The 20,577-nt window shown below is 36.1% G+C and overlaps 1 protein-coding gene, 1 long non-coding RNA gene and 1 pseudogene across 8 annotated transcripts in view; 2 read left to right on the plus strand and 1 right to left on the minus strand.

The window, feature by feature from the left end:
* LOC107018287 (ubiquitin-like-specific protease 1D) overlaps window positions 1–10,179 on the plus strand; it is a 30,260-nt gene extending 20,081 nt beyond the window's left edge. For 3 of the 7 annotated variants that reach the window (XM_015218730.2, XM_015218729.2, XM_015218727.2), the window contains exons 9-13: window positions 3,327–3,449; window positions 7,882–7,993; window positions 8,995–9,102; window positions 9,193–9,325; window positions 9,408–10,132. In XM_015218730.2, coding sequence (XP_015074216.1) covers window positions 3,327–3,449; window positions 7,882–7,993; window positions 8,995–9,102; window positions 9,193–9,294 — 445 coding nt within the window. In that variant the 3' untranslated portion in view covers window positions 9,295–9,325; window positions 9,408–10,132. Of the gene's footprint in view, window positions 1–3,326; window positions 3,450–7,367; window positions 7,768–7,881; window positions 8,527–8,994; window positions 9,103–9,192; window positions 9,326–9,407 lie in introns of those variants that run through there. The other 4 variants (XM_015218728.2, XR_003577880.1, XR_003577879.1 and 1 more) reach the window with 4 other exon arrangements.
* A 262-nt stretch (window positions 10,180–10,441) lies between these two features.
* Window positions 10,442–11,851, minus strand: LOC107016636 (annotated as a pseudogene).
* Window positions 11,852–14,102: 2,251 nt separating this feature from the next.
* On the plus strand, window positions 14,103–14,551 carry LOC114076835. The gene is made up of 2 exons (XR_003577881.1): window positions 14,103–14,162; window positions 14,238–14,551. It is a non-coding gene; the product is annotated as an uncharacterized LOC114076835 (long non-coding RNA).
* The last annotated feature ends 6,026 nt before the right edge of the window (window positions 14,552–20,577 follow it).

Genomic DNA, 20,577 nt, shown 5'->3' on the forward strand with positions numbered 1-20,577 from the left:
TGTATATACCACAGTACCGCCAGCATAATAAGAACCCTTGTGCAACCCCACCCAAGGAATTCAGCTGATGTAGGATTGTTCACGCATCTTCCTGTTCCATTACCTAAATCATATCTCCGATGTGTGGCTAGAAAGAGCAATCGAGGAGGAGGAGATGAAAAAGGCGGTGGGTTGTTTTGCAGGTGATAAAGATTCGGATCTCAATGGTTTCTATTTGGATTTGGAAGACAGTTAAAACTGATGTAATGGATACTATTGTTGAGTTTCATGAAAGAGGGGAATTTGAGAAAACTATGAATGCTTCATCCATTGTCATCATCCCTTAAAGGAAGGAGCTACGAGCATGAAGGACTACAGACTTATTAGTATAGTGGGAAGCATCTATAAGATCGTCTTTAAGTTGATTCCTATTAAACTTAAGAAGGTGTTAGACGATACTGTCTCTACTTCGCAGAATGTTTTGTGGAGGGTAGACAAATTCTAGATGTAGCTTTGGTGGGAAACAAAGTAGTGGATTGAAGGAGAAAGCAAGTAGTGGTAGGTGTGTTGTGCAAACTTGATCGTGAAAAGGCCTAGGGTCATGTTAACTGAAAATTCCTAAATTCCATTATACTTCAAATGGAACTTGAGGAAAATTAAAGGAAATGAGTTTATTTTTGCATCTCTTCAGTGAGATTTCCTGTCAACAATGCTGTTTATTCTAGTTATGGAAGCTTTAAGCAGGATGATGGATATAGCTGTCTTGCGGGGTTACTTGAGGGGCTTTGATTTTGTTGCAGTTAGGGGTGAGGGACAATATAAGTGTCTCACTTAGAGATATGACTTTGTGTTTTGGTTGTGGTTTGTGGAGGAATACCATGAAGGAATGGGATTATGTTTTGGAAAATATCTCAGTCAAGGTCTGAGATGGAAGAAGAGTAAACTATTGGGGGCATAAATGGTATGGAGACATATTATTGAAAGATAAATTTCAGAGATACGGAGTATCGTGCCAAAGAAATACGACAATTTAACATATTAAGGGGACACATGGTGGAGGTTTTTTGGGACTTGAGATTTAGAAGGGAACTTCAGGATTGGGAAGTTGTTGAATCCGGTGATGAACCAGACGATTGGTGGTGGGGCTTGGGGAACACTGGAGTGTTCTCTATGAAGTCCTCCTATGAGAAATCATTGCTTAGAGAGGAGAATGCTTTTCCATGTAATGCAACAAGGATACCAAAGGTGCCAAGGAAGGTGCGTTTTTCACTTGACTAGCTGCAAGAAGGGTGATTTGATAGCAGAAAAACTTAGAAAGCAAAATGTTGTTTGCATCAGTTGGTGTTACCTGTGTAAGAAGACAGGTGAGGATGTGGATATTCTTCTTCTATATTGCGGGCTGACCATGAGTTATGGTGGGAATATGTTTAGGTGGTTACATTCAGTGGGCAACGTCAAAAATTGTGAAAGAGTTGATGTTTAGCTGGAGAACCGGAAGCAAAAGGAGAAGACGAAGGGCTAGGAATGTGGTTCTGCTTGCGTTAATGCAAAATGTTTGGAGAAAGAAATAGTAGAGGTTTTGAAGGAGTAGAGTCTAGTTTCTCCCAGTTGAGAAGCAGTCTCCGTTCCCTTGTATCTTTTTGGTGCTCACATAAAGTTCCTTGTTGTATAGATGATGGGTTGAGTTTGTAGAGCATAGTATCATTTTGTAGATTCTATAATCTTTACCTTTTGTTCTTGCATATGGCATTTTGGCCATGTATATAATTGAAAATATATTTACCCGATAAAAAAAAACAGTTCTCTGTTCCTCAAAGCATCTTAAATTTCTTTCCTTCCAAATTCAGGGGCCATCTCCATCTACTCGTGCTCTTTGCCATTAATCCTGTTTCCTCCCAACTCTATTGAGCTTCTGTAATCTCCCTGGGCATAATCCAGGATATGCTTTTAAAATTAATGAAAAATCCCCATTCTGTCACCTAGCAATGTGGGAATAGATGGTTAACTGACTATCTTTGCCCTTAACTCCACATAGAAAGAATCAGGAGCACATTGTGATCTTTCTTCTCATTAAATTGTCCTGTGTGAGGACAACTTCCTTTGCCAAAAGCCAAAAGCTACTTTGTGTGGAATATTAGTTCTCACCAAATATGCTTCCAACGCAAATTATCAATCTGCTGATTGGACTGGTTCATCAGTCGATAGGCTGCATTCACCTTAAAGCACCAGAGTTGTTACCTTGCCGCCTTAATACATCTTTCCCTGCCTGGAACCCACTTAATACATCCTTTCACCTAGCTTACAGGTTTAAGTATGCCTCAAGAAAGCTTTACCAAAACATGATCTGGTTCGCTGGCGTTTCTTCTCCGTCGTCATATCAACTGATTCTCCTAGGTAGGAACTCTGTATCAAGACACACAGGCTGGTGAAAATCTCATTCTTAAAATCTTCTCAACTTTCCCACTCACACGGCGTAAGTCTCCGCTTCACACCTACCAGGTTTCTATCATGGGTGGTTGTACTTGTCAGCAGTCACATCTCAATCTATGTAGGTGCTACATAAGCAGGTCAACCAGCTACCCAACAGTTCATGTACATTGATCCAGTGTTATCAAAGCGCGCTTAAGCCCTGAAGCGAGGCTCAAAACGTGTTGAGCTCCTCGCCTAACTTTATTTGCGCTTTAGTGTATTTCATCAAAGTTCTAAGAAAAACATTTCCTTGCCAATGAGCCTCTTATGAAAGTGAAGCTAAATAATTGAGATTTCACTTTATTATAATTTTTTTTCAATTTCATTGGTTTATAATTATTAGTCTTGGACTAAACATATATATTTTATTCTTTTATCCCTTTGAACCTTTTTTTTGTAAAAGGCCATGCTTTATTTGCGTTTTGCGCTTAAAGCCCCCACAGACCTTAGAGCTTTTTTGCGCTTTTCGCCTTTGATAACACTGCATTGATCAGTTCTGCTGGTAGTCCTTGTTAGCAACACATGTCTAGTCATTGCTCATGCCCCCAACCCCCACCCCACCCCCACACACACACAACAAAAGGAGAATACTGAATAGGGAACTACTTTTTTTTGTTTAGGTATAATAGTTTTATTAGTGATGGAAACAGAACTCTATACAAGTGTAATTCCGGTGATTTATATCTTTTCTAAATGACTAAGAGATCATAATTTCTTCACAAAATGGAACAATCAATTGGTAGTTGGCCGAGGAATCATTGACTTCGCTCCAAGTTATTTTTGTTGGTTTTGGTGCATTTAACATTACTCTTTGTCCTCTTACACTATTTCTGTTGAGTTGCTATTGATGTCCTTGTGTTGGTTCTTCTCCTTTGTAGTCTTCATTGGAGCCTGGTTATAATTTGCATGCCAGATAAAGAAGATCAACTGGGGCCAATTTTACTTCACTTGGATTCATTAGGGCTTCACTGCAGCAAGTCCCTCTTTGCTACCATAAGAAAGTAAGCTGAACTCTGTTACTGGCTGTTAAATAACGTGACATCCATGCTACAGAATTTATTTTTTGTAAATTGTAGTTTTGTGTCACGACTCTATTACACCCCCTAGTCGTGACATGGCGTACTCGACCTCGAAGAGGTCTTATACAAGCCTCATAGCATTCATAACATTTGATCATAAGGAAAAATGACAAGGAATTAAAACTTTTCATTTAAAAACCCTTCACTTCAAGAACACGACATTTAAAATCATAGCGGAAGCCTACATCTCACATGGCCATCTAACCAAGACATGAAACCTAAAGATATGGTCACGACCCTTCACAATTGAAAGACTTAAACAAAAATAGACATAACCTTTTACAAATTAAATACAAGAAACTTCTAAATACTTGTCCCAGAATTAATGAGGACATACACTTGGTCTTGGAGAACTCTTCCCAAGCCCTTGAATTTAGAGAACTCTATCTCTTGCCGAAACCTACACTTATAGTAAAAAGTAGAAGAAATATGGGTTAGCACAATCAAGTACTAAGTATGATGATCATGCAAAAACATGCTTAGAAAGGGATATTTCGTTTGAAAGACATGCGCATATGTCAATTTGGTAAAACTTTATGAATAAGAGCATATTAGGCATAATCTACAAAACTAATCAACATACAAATCATATCTTCACATTAGGATATATTCAACATACAAGCTTTAGACAATACATATTCATAAGGAACATAAGCATTACATACTTCACATAAACACATTAAGAACATTCCCCAAGATAACTTTAACTCATACTTGTGCAATGTATAAGTAGCATCCCATAATACTACTCACACTAAGTATTCCTCAAAGCCACGCTAGACTAGGCACATTCATATTCATTGCGTCAAGACAAGGAAATAACTCGTAATACAACCCAAGCAAGATCTACACTATTACATGAAATACATAGTCAACATTCTGTATTAACTTATTTAAGGGTACGTCATTCATTAGACATTAAGTCAACATCCTTAATAGCATACTCATAAGACATAATAGCATAGCCACATAAGTAACCCTAGATTGCACTTGTGTCATGTGTAGATAAGGTCCCATAACCCTACCTACGCTAAGTATCATCTTTGGACTACCATGGTCATACCTATCATACATTAGTCTCATCCATAGTTCATACACATAGTAAAGAGACATTCGTAATCATGTTCATATTCATAATTCATAAACATACTTCATATTCATACCCCATACACATACTTAATATTCACAACACATAACATAATGCAAATTCATAGTACATAAACATACTTAATATTCACAAAACATAAAATAATGCATATTCATAGTACATAAACATGCATAACATAATGCATATTCATAGTACATAAACATAAGAGAAACACACCATGACTACTCTCAAAGTCCACTTGTGCAATGTATGAATGACATCCCATACTACCACTCATACTAAGTAAACCCTTTGAGGTACCATAGCATATAACTCACTTTCGTATTCATAATTCATATGCTTGTTCATTAGAGGGAATATAGCCTTAACCGACATAGACCAGGTAAGCTATATGGAAACCGATATCATATGACCCCACACTGAAAAAAGGCGTCCTACTTGCCTAAGACAGAACTAACATATTTAGCTTTAGGGTGGATCTACTAGCTAATACCCATACGGGCACATAGTTATAGGATAGGGAGGTTGCTTCTAAAAACCCGTCCTGTCTAGCGGGAGAGTTTCCATCTCATGAGAGCATATGTAGAAGACCCGACCTAACTAGTGGGAGAGTCTGTACCTCATTTTCCATATCAGCTCGATGCTAGCATTATTCCCAAACTTATACATTAATAATATTTAGATTGTTTCTACATGTGTGACAGAATACTTTAGCCTTCATCAAATACAATTCATAACATAGCTCATTGATTCAATCAGGTGAGAACTACCTTTCACCTTTATAATCCTAATATACATGTGAGAAATCCTTTTACATACATTCATAGTGTTTTCATGAGAACTATCTTTCAATCAACACAATAGGATCACCATAATCATATTTATGCAAGTGTGTGTTTGATTGTCCCTACTATGACAACAACAACAACAATATCGTCATAGACACTTCCCTCTCAAAGTGTTCATAAGCATATACATACTATCATAATCATGCATAATCTTCATATATTGCATTCAAGGATTTGTATACCATGCAACTCAACACATCCACATTCATTATACTAGACATGTACATAATAGTTATTCAATTAGTTCATTCATTCATTGCATGTGTATACTCATATAATCATAGTGCAAGTTATGTGGGTATAACCCTTCCACAATCGCACTACATACAATTCAACATATACCATAATGTAAGCACCTCCCCGTAAGTGGATCATTCCATTCATACTCGATAACTGAACACCTTCACCATAAGTGGATCACACATCAATCTATCGCAATTCTATGTCATTAAGGATCAATCTCAACCCATATATTCAAGATACTACAAGAGTTTAGACAATTGACATCCTCCATCATCCACATAAGCAATTCAACATAAATTGATTCATAACTTCCCTTTTTAGGTCATGATCTTCATCTCACCAATATATCAATAATTCACCACAATAAGATATAACTAATGCCATGACTTCATAAACTAACTTCATATAAACAATTACTATTTCATCATACTTTCATAATTAACCAATTTCCAAAATAAAAGAGTCTAGGGAAAATCATGGGTTCTTGAAGGAATTCAATGCCAAATCAACTTATAATCATCAATTAAATCTTAATTCATCAATATAAATACTTTGAAAACGTTTTAGCATTGAACCCATGCTTAGATTAGAAAATAGGGTTTTGATCTTTGGAAGACTTCGAAATTCTTTTTGATTGGACTCCTTGAAAGAAAGATTGATCAAGGATGAAGGATCACTATACATATATTAAAAAACCTTGAAGAAAATTGGTGAAGAAACTCTTTTGAAATCCCCAAATCCAAGCTTCCATGTCTTCTTCTTCTCCCTTGAGTTCAGAGAGAAAAATTGGAGGAAGATGAACTTTTTTATTTGAAGTGGGTCTTTGTGAAAGTTGTTGATTTTGGGGATATTTTAATATAAAATCCCTTATATAGTTAATTAGAAATAGTATAAAATATATCCTCTTTCTAATTTAACTTAAAAATAATATTTACGAAAACGCTCTTCCACATATGGACTTAGCCCAAAAAATCTAAGGAAATGTTTAAGGAGGCATTTAAGGTCCTTGTGGTTCACTAGCCTTGAACCCTCCCTTAAAATTATACTTTTTAGCCAAAATTTTGGACCTTTTTATATCTCTAATTTATGCATAAACTTATAAGGTTCATACATTAGGCTCTAGTTCAACCTATTATTTTGCGAGTCGTTACATTTTGATTCGGAGTTGTTATAATTAATGACTGCAGCTACATCTTGTTTCTGATTTTCCATAACTACAATTGTCCTTGAAATAATGCATATGCCAGAACCCCTTGCCAGCGGGGGGGGGGGGGGNNNGGGGGGGGGTCCAGTGGTTTGGGCTTGGGACTTCCATGTTGGAGGTGTCAAATTCGAAACCCCTTGCCAGCCTAAGCAATGGGTTGGCCTTTCTGTGTCGAGCTCGTCGCACCAGTCTTGCCTAGTGTAGGTTACCTCTCGTGTAATTTGCAAGCGGGGGTTTTACCCTATGCGCACCCATAGGTTAGCGGCTGCGGGTTCACTTGTCATAAAAAAATGCCAGAACCATTTTGACATTATTTCTGAATGTAGGATTGTATTAGCTTTAACTTGACCATTCAAAATTTCTTGTGCTATATTGTTCTTGTTTATGATATGCTACAATTTAGAAATGATAACTAATTACAGCATGAATTGTAACAGCTTGAGAACTAAAGGGGCAGAAATTAGAGTTCTGTTATCATACTTAGCTGGACAGAAATGGGAACTTTATCAGGCTGATCAATTTGCATGGTGAAATTAGTGACACTTGGGAGGTTAGGAGGGAAAGACCCTAATACCAAATGGGAATTCTTGCATGGCTATATCCGTGCTAATTCATTTCCATGCAATATGCCTAAGGGAGAAAATTGTTTGCTGTTGAGATCTGGAATGCCTCAACAGAAAAGTCACTATTGCTTACTACTTTGTCTTGTTGAATAAGAAATTGACAGGGTTAAGAAGTCTGGTCTCTTTCAAGTTTTCATACTTTGGTTATATATTTATTGTTTGGATGTTTTTGAATGCGGCGTTTTGATCATTTTACAGTGTTGTAGTTTCATAATCTGAATATTACAATCTTGAGGTTTACTCTGTTATAACCAATTTTCTCTTCAAACTCGCGGTAAGATAACATTTTGAACTGGAAGCTTCTTAAACCTGGAGACGTTTCCTGTAGATTTTTGGTAGAAGAATGGAAATTCTTAAGACAAGGAGAAGTGCTAGCTCTTCCTATTTTAGACAAAATATGGGAAAATCTTCCACGAAGAATTGATGAAAACATCATTCAGGTATTCTTTCATTTGCAACTTATGGCATGAAGCAGTCTTTGGAATTCTTTTCATACCAGAAGCTATCTTGTCCATTCAAATACCTTGTGATACAGGGAGTTTGGTTTGGCTGACATCGGATGTGAGCTTTTGTTTTGGGAATTTGCTTGGAAAAATTACTTAAATACACAACTTATTTTACTATATTTTCTAAAATTTCCTACCAGTTTGAAAAAATTACAAAAATTCCTACTCTCTCATATTCTTGGATAAATCACTTTACATGATATATCGGGACGTATGAGATGTATCAGGACGTTGAGTGATGTATTCGAGATGTGATGTATCGGGACGTTGAGAGATGTATCTAAAACCGGAACACGATGTATCGGAACGTTTTGAAATGTATCCGGATTCAACCAAATTTAAGGGATTTTTGTAATTTGAAGTTAGATGCATCACTTTATAAACCAAGATGCAACGTATCGGAACGTTGACAGATGTATCCAAAATCGGGACGTTTTGGGATGTATCCGGATTCCACCAAATTTAAGGTATTTTATAATTTGAAAAAGTAGGATAGGATGTAACTATCTCATCGAGCACTCTTTTATCATTTAATTGTATTCTCAACAGTTGCTTTTCAGCTATTGATGTATATACCATTTGTTGATTGCGTGAAAAGAAGTGGCTTCTCTAGTAGTAGAAAACATCAATTGGGGTTGCTTAGTTTGATGATCATCTGTTTTATGGGCTTAGGCCGTCATAAAGTTCCAAATTTTCCATACTGGCTCTGTTTTTCCTTTTTTTTTCTTCTCTCTTTTTATGTTTTTTTCTTGGTTAAAAGGATATCCTAATAGAACTTATAATCAACTGGGGGAGGGTGTCTAAAACATTGACTCACTTCTGGATATTCCGTTTGAGAAATTTATAGAACCTATAGAAGCAAACTTGTCTACATATATTGTGACTATGTCTGCAAGTTCACGGAAACAGCATTTCTTGAAATTTTCTGGTAACAGGTCCCACAACAAAGAAATGAGTATGACTGCGGTCTGTTTGTTCTTTTCTTTATGGAGCGTTTCATTGACGAAGTTCATAGAAGGCTTAAAAAGAAGGATTTGACCATGGTATAACTTTTGTTTTATTTATAGCTTTCTCCAATTTTTGGTTGTTGAACAATTGCATCAGTCATCGATTTAAAATGATCTTATTGTCAGTTTGGAAGAAGGTGGTTCAAACCTGCAGAAGCCTCTTGTTTGAGGATGAAAATCCGCAGAATACTCGAGGAAGAATTCAAGAATGTGAGTGAGAATGATTGATATTTTTGGGATTGGTACTGTGTACAGACAGGTAAATACTCTTGCTCAAAGAAATCCACTAGCAGTTTTTCAGCATAAACTAGGGTCATGACATGCCTGCCTGCCTTGCATAGCTGTAAAGTTGGATACTGTCGTCAGTCATACATCAACCATAAATAGGCAGAGGATATAGTAGAACTGATTGACCCATCCAATGGGAAGGAGAAATGCAATAGACTTCCCTGGGAAATATATACATTGTCCAGAAATCATAATTGAACAATCACCAAGAGGAAAAAACAGAAGATTTGGGCGATGCATCGGTATTGACATCTGCTGAAGCGAGTAGCCCCTAAAACCAGAAGCTGCAGCCATGTCCATTTCAAAGATGGAAGGTATCTATGGATCACCAGTCCCCTCCCCCCTCTCTCGATTTGTGGCAGTTCTCCTTCTGCTAAAAACAGTTTCACATGTTTGCATTTAAGCGAACAAAATAAGTAAAGTGAAAGCTTTAGCTTAATGAAGAAACAACTTCTTTCCGTCCTTTTGGTTCAGGCTGCAGTTGTTACTGCTGCTTCCCGCTTGATAGTCTATTAAATGAGCCAATTCAGTTGGGATCTATAGAACTTGTCTTCATATTCAAAATTTGTTCTGAAATGATGTTTTCACCTCAAGAATTATTTGCAGAAGAAAAGATGGACGGGCTCTGCACTTCCCAAACAAACCCTCCTAGACGTTGATTTATCTTGGATTATGTAAGAAAGGTATTTTTTATGTAAGGTCAGAGATGGTCTGAAACCAATATTTGATTATCTAATAGATCTTTCAATTCTATAGAAGAGTGTTTTCGCCTATGTAACAATAATGTACTGATCTTCATATTTTCATATTTGGTTGGTCAAAAAATATTTTTTCTAGGATCATTGTCCCTCTCCATTCATCAAACGATTCCAGCCTCCACCCCTTGCTCATCCCACCTACAAACCCTCAATCCCCATCCCATCCCCGTAGTGTTTTGCTAGATAATGAATATTATTCAGATTTTGAGACGAAAGAACTCCTTTGCTATCAAAATATCCAATATTTCGAAAAAATTTCATTGATTACCCATAGTCAGGAATAGAATAATTGAGGGAAAGATATCAGGATGATAAAAAAAAAAATGGACTGGCAAAGGATAAATTGGCTAGTTCTCAGTATTTAATTAAGAAATCCAATTGTTAGTCATTAAAGAATACAAAAGAAAGAAGGTTTCTCAAAGAATAATAAAATAAAATAAAATAAAATAATGGTCCTAAACCTATGTATACAAGCTTCTATGACCAAAGTTAGTCTATTGTACATTATAATCCGTTCGGTATCAAAGAATAATAAAATAAAATAAAATAAAAGAATGGTCCTAAACCTATGTATACAAGCTTCTATGACCAAAGTTAGTCTATTGTACATTATAATCCGTTCGGTCTAATGAAAGTGAAAACAACCCTTTTGTGCAACTTGAGATGTGTCAATGGCTTCTAACATGAGCATCACCTCCTTCATCTCTGGCCTCTCTTTTGGGTCTGCATGCCAACATTGCTTCATTATGTTGGCCACAATACTTGGACATTTGTTTGGTATTTCTGGCCTTAGACTCTAAAATTTCAAGAAATATATTAGTGATTGATATTATTTTAACATTAGCTATAAAGAATATAACATAAAATTTGAAAAACATACCTTGTATTTACATGGACTTGTGTCAGAAGAAGGAATTTTCCATTATATGGAATAGAACAACAATATATCTCCCACAAGCAAATTCTAAAACTATAGACATCACATTTATGATCATATGGTATACCAATAAGTACCTGCATATACAAAATAAGACAATAACATTAGTATAAGTAATAAAGAATTCATTTTTTTCCTTCTAAATTTAAAAAATAAAATAAAATACAAGAATGAGATATGTCACCTCAGGAGCCATGTAATCGATGGTACCAATTTGGGCAGTCATGTCAAGAGGACATGAAGCTTCAATTCTAGAAACTCCAAAATCAATTATTTTGACTCTTGCATCCTTGTCCATAATTAAATTACTAGTCTTTACATCTTTGTGAACAATTTTCTTAGAATGAAGGTAACTCAACCCTCTTGCAACATCTAATGCTATTTGAATAACAAAATTCAATGGCAATTTTTTGATATGATTTTTTAAGAGATGAGATCTGAGAGTGCCTCCAGGGACATATTCAACCACGATATCATATTCGAATGATCGTTGTTTTTTCAATGAACGATTTCTCAACCACGGAATGCGATTGGTAAGCTCATTAATACATTTTTTTCATCCATGATTTACCACCTGTAGATTCGGATTCAACCAATTGGGGCAATCTTTTTGAAGCTCCAATTAACTAAAGAAAAAGGGTTTGACATATATATTTAAGTCTATGTAGTAAATTAAATGAAGTGAGAAAAAAAAAAACAAAATTAAATTGAATACATTTGCGATGTTTGGATGATGTAGGTTGTACCATATAGAAACTTTTTTGTGTGAAATCGTTTTTTGGTATATCCCTTCTTTGTTCATTGCCCAAATCCAGTATTTTTACTGAAACTTTATTAAAAATATTAAGTTATTAAAAATATTAAGTCAGAGAGAATGTATAAGAAAAAAATATTATTAACCATTGGAAATGTATGAATTTCTATATATGAACATTACTGACGTGGAAGAATCAAATGGTATATTATAGGGTTTTTTTAGTATATAGACTAATATTATTAGGGTTAATTGAAAGTTACAAATTTTTCATAATTTTTTCCTTTTTCATTAGTTAGACGGTAAAAATTAAATATTTGATAATTTTACAAACCTAACCCTAATAATATAGGATTAATTTCATGAGTGGATTCCTTTTAAAAAATATTTTGTCTATACTATTTAATAATTACCATTTATAGCAATACTATATATTTTGTAAGAATTATCTCTGTCTATCGCCTCTTTATCCTTTTTTTCTCACATTTTTTTGTCGCTCTTTCTCCTTTTCTTAATTTCTACTGTTCTCTCTCCCTTATTTTCCTTTTGTTCTCTTTCATTCTTGCTTTGTTTCTATTGATCTTTCTCCCTTGCTTTCTGATATTTTTTTTCTTCTCCTTTGGTTGCTCTTTTTTCCTTTCTCTCTCTACTTTTTTCATAGAGTAGTCAATAATTTGTAGACTGAATAAAAGTCGTATCAATAATTAATTAGACAAGTAATTTAATCATAAAAAATGAAGACACTTAATAAACTGCAAAATGAATTAAATTTGCATTAAAAGTGTATTACACAATATTAAAGTTGAATTTGAAGAGAGAAATAAGAATGAATGAAGAATACTAATGAAAGAACATACAATGATCTAAGAGTGAATTAAACTTGTATTAATAATGAATTAAATTATTAATCCAACAATAACAAATCAACCAAATAAATTGCAAAATGAATTAAAGTAGCATTAAACGTGTATTACACAATATTAAAGTTGAATTAGAAAAGGGAATTAAGAACGAATGAAAACTGTAACTAACGAAAGACAAGACAATGATCTATAGACTGAATTAAACTTGTGTTATTCATGAATAAAACATGCATTATATGTGCTTATAAATTATTTTGGTTTTTATCCCTAAGAACGTAAGTGATGTTTGCAATATGTATTAAAAATGTATTGTTCATGGTTTTAATGCAATTTTAATACAATTATAAAACATATTTAATTCAACTTTAACACAATTGTGATACAGTTCCATAAACTTTACTTTTTTCGAGTTTCAATCTTATATTTCTCCTAAAATCAATCATAAACTTAACCAAACTCTCTAAAATTGAGATATAAACTTCAAACTGCATTTTCAATTATTTGTAGAATCAACCTATCCAAACTAATCACGAGTTCGTAAGATTCATAAAATGAATTCGAAATTTGAAGCTTTATAAATGACCATCAATGGTGAATTCTTGTTGCTGTAATTTTAGAGATTTCAACATTCTGTTTGAAAACATAATATTGTACAAATTTTTGATTTTTTTATTTCTCTTTCTCGTTATGCTTTAGGTAAAAATAGTGAAACAGAAACACAAATTGGTTTGAGAATAATTATTCAAAAGAAAAGTTTAAAAGAAGAAGAAGAATAAAGAAGAAAAAAAGAGGAGGAAGAGAAAGAATAAAAAGAGACGACGAAGAAGAAAAATAAAAACAAGAAGATGGGGAAGAGAAAAATGACAGAGAAAGAAAGCGGTACAATTTTTTAATTCAAAAAAATGTTATATTTAGTTAAAAAAAAATTTATTGACATAGATGGTAAATATTTTCTTAATATAACATATTTATGTGATTTACCCAATAATATATATATAGGGTTTAGCTAGTATAAGAAAAAAAAAGTAGCTACATTATTAATTAGGTTTGGGAAAATTACGTGGAACGGCAAACATTCCTAAGTAATTAGTCAATAAGGGTATAGTTTAATTTATTTACTCTCAATAAATATAGTTTTATTTTTTTTAGCCATAATTAATGGACCCACCACCTCTTTGTATACCCAACCATAAAAGATTTTTTTTTATCTTTTTATATATAATTTTATCTCTCGTATACTCATTCCATATCTTTCTCCTAAAATCACTCCTCCACTCCTACTTTAAATTTTGAATTTTGGAAAATTTCACGATATCCTGTTGTGTTACTTTCATTAATTCAATTTTTTTATAATTTTTTCCTTCATCAACATAATTATATATGTATATGTTGCTTAGTTTTTTCATATTTTTTTTTTAATTATTTCTTTCTTATCAGTTTAAAGTTCTTCAAAATAAGAATAAAGGATTGATCTCCATATATGAGGATTAGCAGAGGTATGTCATTGCATGTCAATATTGTTGATAATCCACTTTCATTTTCAATATCTCAGGATTTTGAGGTCAATGTAGGGTATATGACAAAACATAAACAAGTTCAAGTTGAACAATCTCTTGAATAGAGATTCAAGAAAAAAAATGACCCAATGACAATTCAGAAAGTCATCAACAGCACGAAATCTAGCGGCATTAAGATTGTTGAAGGTTGAAGCAAGAGAAAAGACAGAAACACAATTTAAGACGAGATTGGATCTCTATCATCAAAACTGGATAGAACTAGACAAATCTGAAGAACATCAGGTAGTGTAATTTATATACAAGTTACTAATGTTATGTATATAGTGGGTTGTGTATTAAAGTAATATATACAAAGTATTATGAGACAATTGTTATTTGTATGTATACAAATATTTAGTTTTGTATAAAAGAAATTTGTTAATTATTGTATAATACATATATAAAATTATAGTATATTATACAAATCCGTCCATATATACAAAAAATTATGAACATGATAAAATATTGTATATATAAACATTACACACTAAATACACAAACATATTTCAAGCTTACCATATATACAATTGACAAATGAATATTATACAATCATTTTAACCATTAATTTTTTTAAAATAAAATATGAAATTACATATGCACATATATAAATATAATCCATATTACCAAATTATTGTATATTATACAAATCCGTAGATATATACTATAAAAAAATGAACATCATAAAATATTGTATACAAACAGACTACAGAAAATAGTTAAGAACAAATACAACACATTTTTAAAACATGATTGTGTCACGACCCAAAACGAGCCGCGAGTGGCACCCACACTTATCCTACTATGTGAGCGAACCAACCAATCTAAACCCCAACATTTCAACCATAATAAACAAAATATAATGCGGAAGACTTAAAACTCATTAATGAAAATCGATTAAATAACTTCTAAAAACTCAATACTTATTATTCCCAAAATCTGGAAGTCATCACCACAAGAACATCTATCCTCAAATTTCTAAATCTAAGAGTATCTAAGAAGCTAAAATAAATGAACGGCTAGTCCATGCCAGAACTACAAGGCATCAAGACGTGAATGAGAGAAAATCCAGCCCGAGCTAGGAACAATAGCTCACCCTGAAATCTGACGTGATGAAGACTGGCTAGAGTTGAGGACGAGTTGAAGACGATGGCACGTTTGCTGCACTCCACAAATAACAAAGAAAAACAAATACAAGTAGGGGTCAGTACAAAACGCAAGTACAGAGTAGGTTTCATCGGCCAACTCAAAATAGAAAGCAATATATATCGAATAATAACATAAAACCAACCAAATACTTAACAGGTGATAGCAACAAGTATAAGAATCATTTGCAACAACACCAAACACATCTATGAGGACTCAAGCCTCCACACCGTACTCACTTAAGAATTAGGTTCTTCAAATCGGTGTATATTAGCATAATTCAAGATTCATTCTCTTTGTTCTTCTTGTGTCGGAACGTGACACTCCGATCCCCTACTATCCTGGTGTCGGAACGTGACACTCCGATCCACTACTATCCTGGTGTCGGAACGTGACACTCTGATCCCCTACTACTACGTGTCGGTTCATGACACCTGATCCATCACCCTCATTCTTTTAGTTCATCAAGCCTTCTTTTATACCAAGGCATCATCATTAACAAAGTGGATTTAAGGTTTAAGATTCACAGCCTCATCTTTCCAACCCACTACAATGACATAATCACATCATGCAAGCATACAATTAAGCATATAGAAGACTTTACAATACTACCCAATACATATCATTCGCTATTAAGAGTTTACTATGAAATAGCATAAACCATAACCTACCTCCACCGAAGAATTCGTGATCACGCAAGCTACTCTTCAAAATCTTTGCTTTCCCCTTCGTTCTCTCTTCTCTCGCTCGTTCGTTCTCTCTTCTTTCTCTCTCTGTTCCTTCTATTTTTCTTATTCAAACCCTTTTTCTTTTACCCTAATTGTCATATAATTAAGTATAAAAGATGATAAAAATAACCCACTTTTTATTTCAAGGTTATCTCCTTTAACCCCCAAGTAATTGAATTATTAACATTAATCCACTAACTTTATAACTATAAGCATGAATAGTCCAAAACGCCCCTTAAAAACTTTTAACAGAAATCCGACCCAGTCAGGGTTACGCAGTCTGTGACGGTCCGTCACGACTGTGACGGTCTGTACTGCATGTCCGTCACAAAGTTCAGAGAGTTAATTCTGTGGAAAGATTTGTGACGGTCCGTCGTGCCAACGACGGTCCGTCCTGCTATTCCGTCGTGAAGTTCAGAGAGTCGATCTCAGTACCCAAATTTTCAGAATCTAAGTGTTTTGGAACGAGACCCCCTCGACGGTCCGTCGTGCCCATGACGGTCCGTCGTGGGATCCGTCGACCCAGACAGTTATTACCAGAAATAAACTCTACTGCTCAAAACGACTAAACAGGTCGTTACAGTAGATACCAATTTACCCATCGTTCGTCCTCGAACGATCACAAGAAGAAAAACAAGGGCGAAAAGGAGTACCTGAATCTGTAAACAGGTGTGGGTATCTTTCTCGCATATCAGCCTCCTTCTCCCAAGTAGACTCTTCAACTGGTCGATTCTTCCATTGAACTTTGATGGATGCAATCTCCCTTGATCTCAACTTGCGAATTTCTCTATCTAGAATGGCAACAGGCTCCTCCTCATAAGACAAATTCTCATCAAGCAGAACTGAATCCCAACGAATGATGTAGTTTCCATCCCCATGGTATCTTTTCAACATAGACACATGAAATACCGGATGCACTCCTGACAGTCCTGGAGGCAAGGCTAATTCATAAGCCACCTCCCCTACTCGCTTAAGTACTTCAAATGGTCCAATATACCTTGGGCTTAGCTTACCTCTTTTACCAAACCGCATCACCCCTTTCATGGGCGAAACCTTCAGCAAGACTTGCTCACCCTCCATGAACTCCAAGTCCCTAACCTTTCGATCTGCATATTCCTTTTGCCTGCTTTGAGCCGCTACAAGCTTTTCTTGGATAGATTTCACCTTCTCTAATGAATCCCTCAAAAGGTCAGTACCCCAAGGTCTAACCTCAAATGCATCAAACCAACCAATGGGAGACCTACATCTCCTCCCATACAATGCTTCGAAAGGAGCCATATCAATACTTGAGTGATAGCTATTATTGTATGAAAACTCCGCTAAGGGTAAGAAGTTATCCCAATGACCACCGAATTCTATCACACATGCACGAAGCATATCTTCCAATACCTGAATCGTTCGCTCAGACTGTCCATCGGTCTGAGGGTGAAATGCAGTACTAAGGTCCAACCTAGTACCTAATTCCGCATGCAATGTTCTCCAAAACATAGAAGTAAACTGCGTACCTCTATCTGATATGATGGAGAGTGGAACTCCATGCAACCGAACAATCTCTGAGATGTAAAGTTTGGCTAACTTCTCTGCATTGTAAGTCACCTTGACCGGAATGAAATGAGCAGACTTAGTTAACCTATCCACAATTACCCAAATAGAGTCAAACTTACCCAATGTCTTTGGAAGACCAACCACAAAGTCCATTGCAATCCTTTCCCACTTCCATTCAGGAATGGGCATTCTCTGAAGTGTTCCTCCGGGCCTCTGGTGTTCATACTTTACTTGTTGACAATTTGGACATTTGGCAACAAAATCAACAATGTCGCGCTTCATTCTACTCCACCAAAAGTGTTGCTTTAGGTCACGATACATCTTGGTTGCACCAGGGTGTATAGAATACCTTGAACTATGAGCCTCTGTCAGAATAGTGTTGATCAAATCATCAACACGGGGTACACATACCCTTCCCTTGATTCTCAAAACACCTTCCTCATCGATTGTTGCTTCTTTAGCCTCTCCTCGCAACACTTTATCTCGGATCCGGATCAATTTCTCATCATTAAACTGTTTTCCCTTGATCTTGTCAAGAAAAGAAGATCTCGCCTCCACACTGGCCAAAAATCCTCCCTTCTCATTTACTTCCAATCTCATAAAGTCATTAGCCAGAGTCTGAACCTCTCTAGCCAATGGGCGTCTAGAAGCTTGTAAGTGAGCTAGACTACCCATGCTCCCTGCTTTTCTACTTAAGGCGTCTGCCACCACATTAGCCTTTCCTGGGTGATACAAGATGGTGACATCGTAATCCTTCAGTAGTTCCATCCATCTCCTCTGTCTCAAATTCAAATCTTTCTGAGTAAAGACATACTGTAGGCTACGATGATCCGTATAGACTTCACACTTAACCCCATATAGATAGTGTCTCCATTGCTTTAATGCAAACACTACCGCAGCCAACTCCAAATCGTGGGTCGGATAATTACGTTCATGCACCTTTAATTGCCTCGAAGCATACGCAATTACGTTCTTCTCTTGCATTAGCACTGCACCCAAACCAGAATAGGATGCATCACAATACACAATGAAGTTCTTACCCTCTACTGGCAAGGTAAGGATAGGTGCGGTAGTCAGCAAGGTCTTGAGTTTCTGAAAGCTTTCCTCACATTCATCCGACCATACAAATGGAACATTCTGCTTAGTCAAGTTCATCAATTGGGAAGCAATAGAAGAGAATCCCTTGACAAATCGACGGTAGTAACTGGCTAAACCAACAAAGCTTCTTATTTCTGACACATTAGTAGGTCTTACCCAATTCTTCACTACTTCGATCTTAGAAGGATCCACCATCACCCCATCCTTAGAAACCACGTGCCCCAAGAAGGACACTGAATCTAGCCAAAACTCACACTTGGAGAATTTGGCATAAAGCTTTTTCTCCCTCAACATTTCCAACACAATTCTCAAATGCTCCTCATGTTCCTTCTTACTCTTGGAGTATATCAGTATATCATCAATAAATACGATCACAAAGAGATCCAGATATGGCTTAAAAATCCCGTTCATCAAGCTCATGAAAGCAGCAGGGGCATTCGTTAGTCCAAATGACATTACCAAGAATTCATAATGCCCATACCTGGTTCGAAAAGCAGTCTTTGGCACATCTGCTGCCCGTATTTTCAATTGATGATAACCAGACCTCAAGTCAATCTTAGAGAAGACACAAGCACCTTGTAACTGATCGAACAAATCATCAATGCGAGGAAGAGGATACCTGTTCTTAACAGTTACTTTATTTAGTTGCCGGTAATCTATGCACATCCGAAGACTCCCATCTTTCTTCTTCACAAACAAAACAGGAGCACCCCAAGGGGATGCACTCGGTCTAATAAAGCCTTTCCCTAACAATTCTTGAAGTTGGGCTTTTAACTCCCTTAACTCTGCTGGAGCCATTCTATAAGGGGGTATGGAAATGGGACGAGTACCTGGCTCCAGATCAATGCAAAAGTCAATATCTCTATCCGGGGGCATACCAGGAAGGTCTGCAGGGAACACATCCAGAAACTCACGAACTACCGAAACCGACTCAATCGAAGGTACTTGGGTAGTATCATCCCTGAGGTGTGCCAAGAACGCTAAACACCCTTTACTAACCATTTTCTTAGCACGAAGAAAGGAGATGATACGAACTGGAGTGGAAGTGTAGTTACCCTCCCATACTAACGGATCTGTCCCAGGCTTGGCCAACGTTACAGTTTTAGCATTACAATCTAAGATTGCAAAATTTGGAGAAAGCCAAGTCATACCCAGAATTACATCGAAATCAACCATTTCTAAGATAACCAAGTCTACACGAGTATTGCTACCCATAAAAGTCACCAGACAAGACCTATATACCTTTTCGACTATCACAGACTCACCCACCGGAGTAGAAACACGAATAGGCATGTCAAGCAATTCACAATGTAAATTAAGACCAGTAGCAAATGAGGAAGATACATATGAAAATGTGGAGCCAGGATCAAATAATACAGAAGCCATGCAATCACAAACCAAAAGATTACCTGTGATAACAGCATCTGATGTCTCCGCTTCCGACCGCCCAGGGAAAGCGTAACAATGGGCCTATCACCTGTCTGCCCGTTGCCCCTACCATGTTGTGCTGTAGTAGCTCCAGTTTGCCTGTCACCCCGGCCGTTTTGGTGACCACCATTACCTCGGCCATCACGTCCTCCAGAATGACGGCCTCTTCCATGACCACCTCTACCTCTGACTATTGGGGGTCTGAAACTCTGTTTTGGACAATACCTCCTAATGTGTCCAGTCTCCCCACATCCATAACACTCTATGGATTCAAGCATAGGTCTCTGTGAGAATGACGAAGTCTGGGGGTAACCTCCAAACTCAGAGGAATGTTGGCTGGTCTGCGATGGACCCCCAGCTACAGCCTGCAGTGAAGACTGAATAGGTCGGGCTGGGTAACCTCCTGAACCCTG

Source organism: Solanum pennellii, chromosome 4, assembly GCF_001406875.1.
Source record: "Solanum pennellii chromosome 4, SPENNV200".
NCBI classification, from domain to species: Eukaryota; Viridiplantae; Streptophyta; class Magnoliopsida; order Solanales; family Solanaceae; genus Solanum; species Solanum pennellii.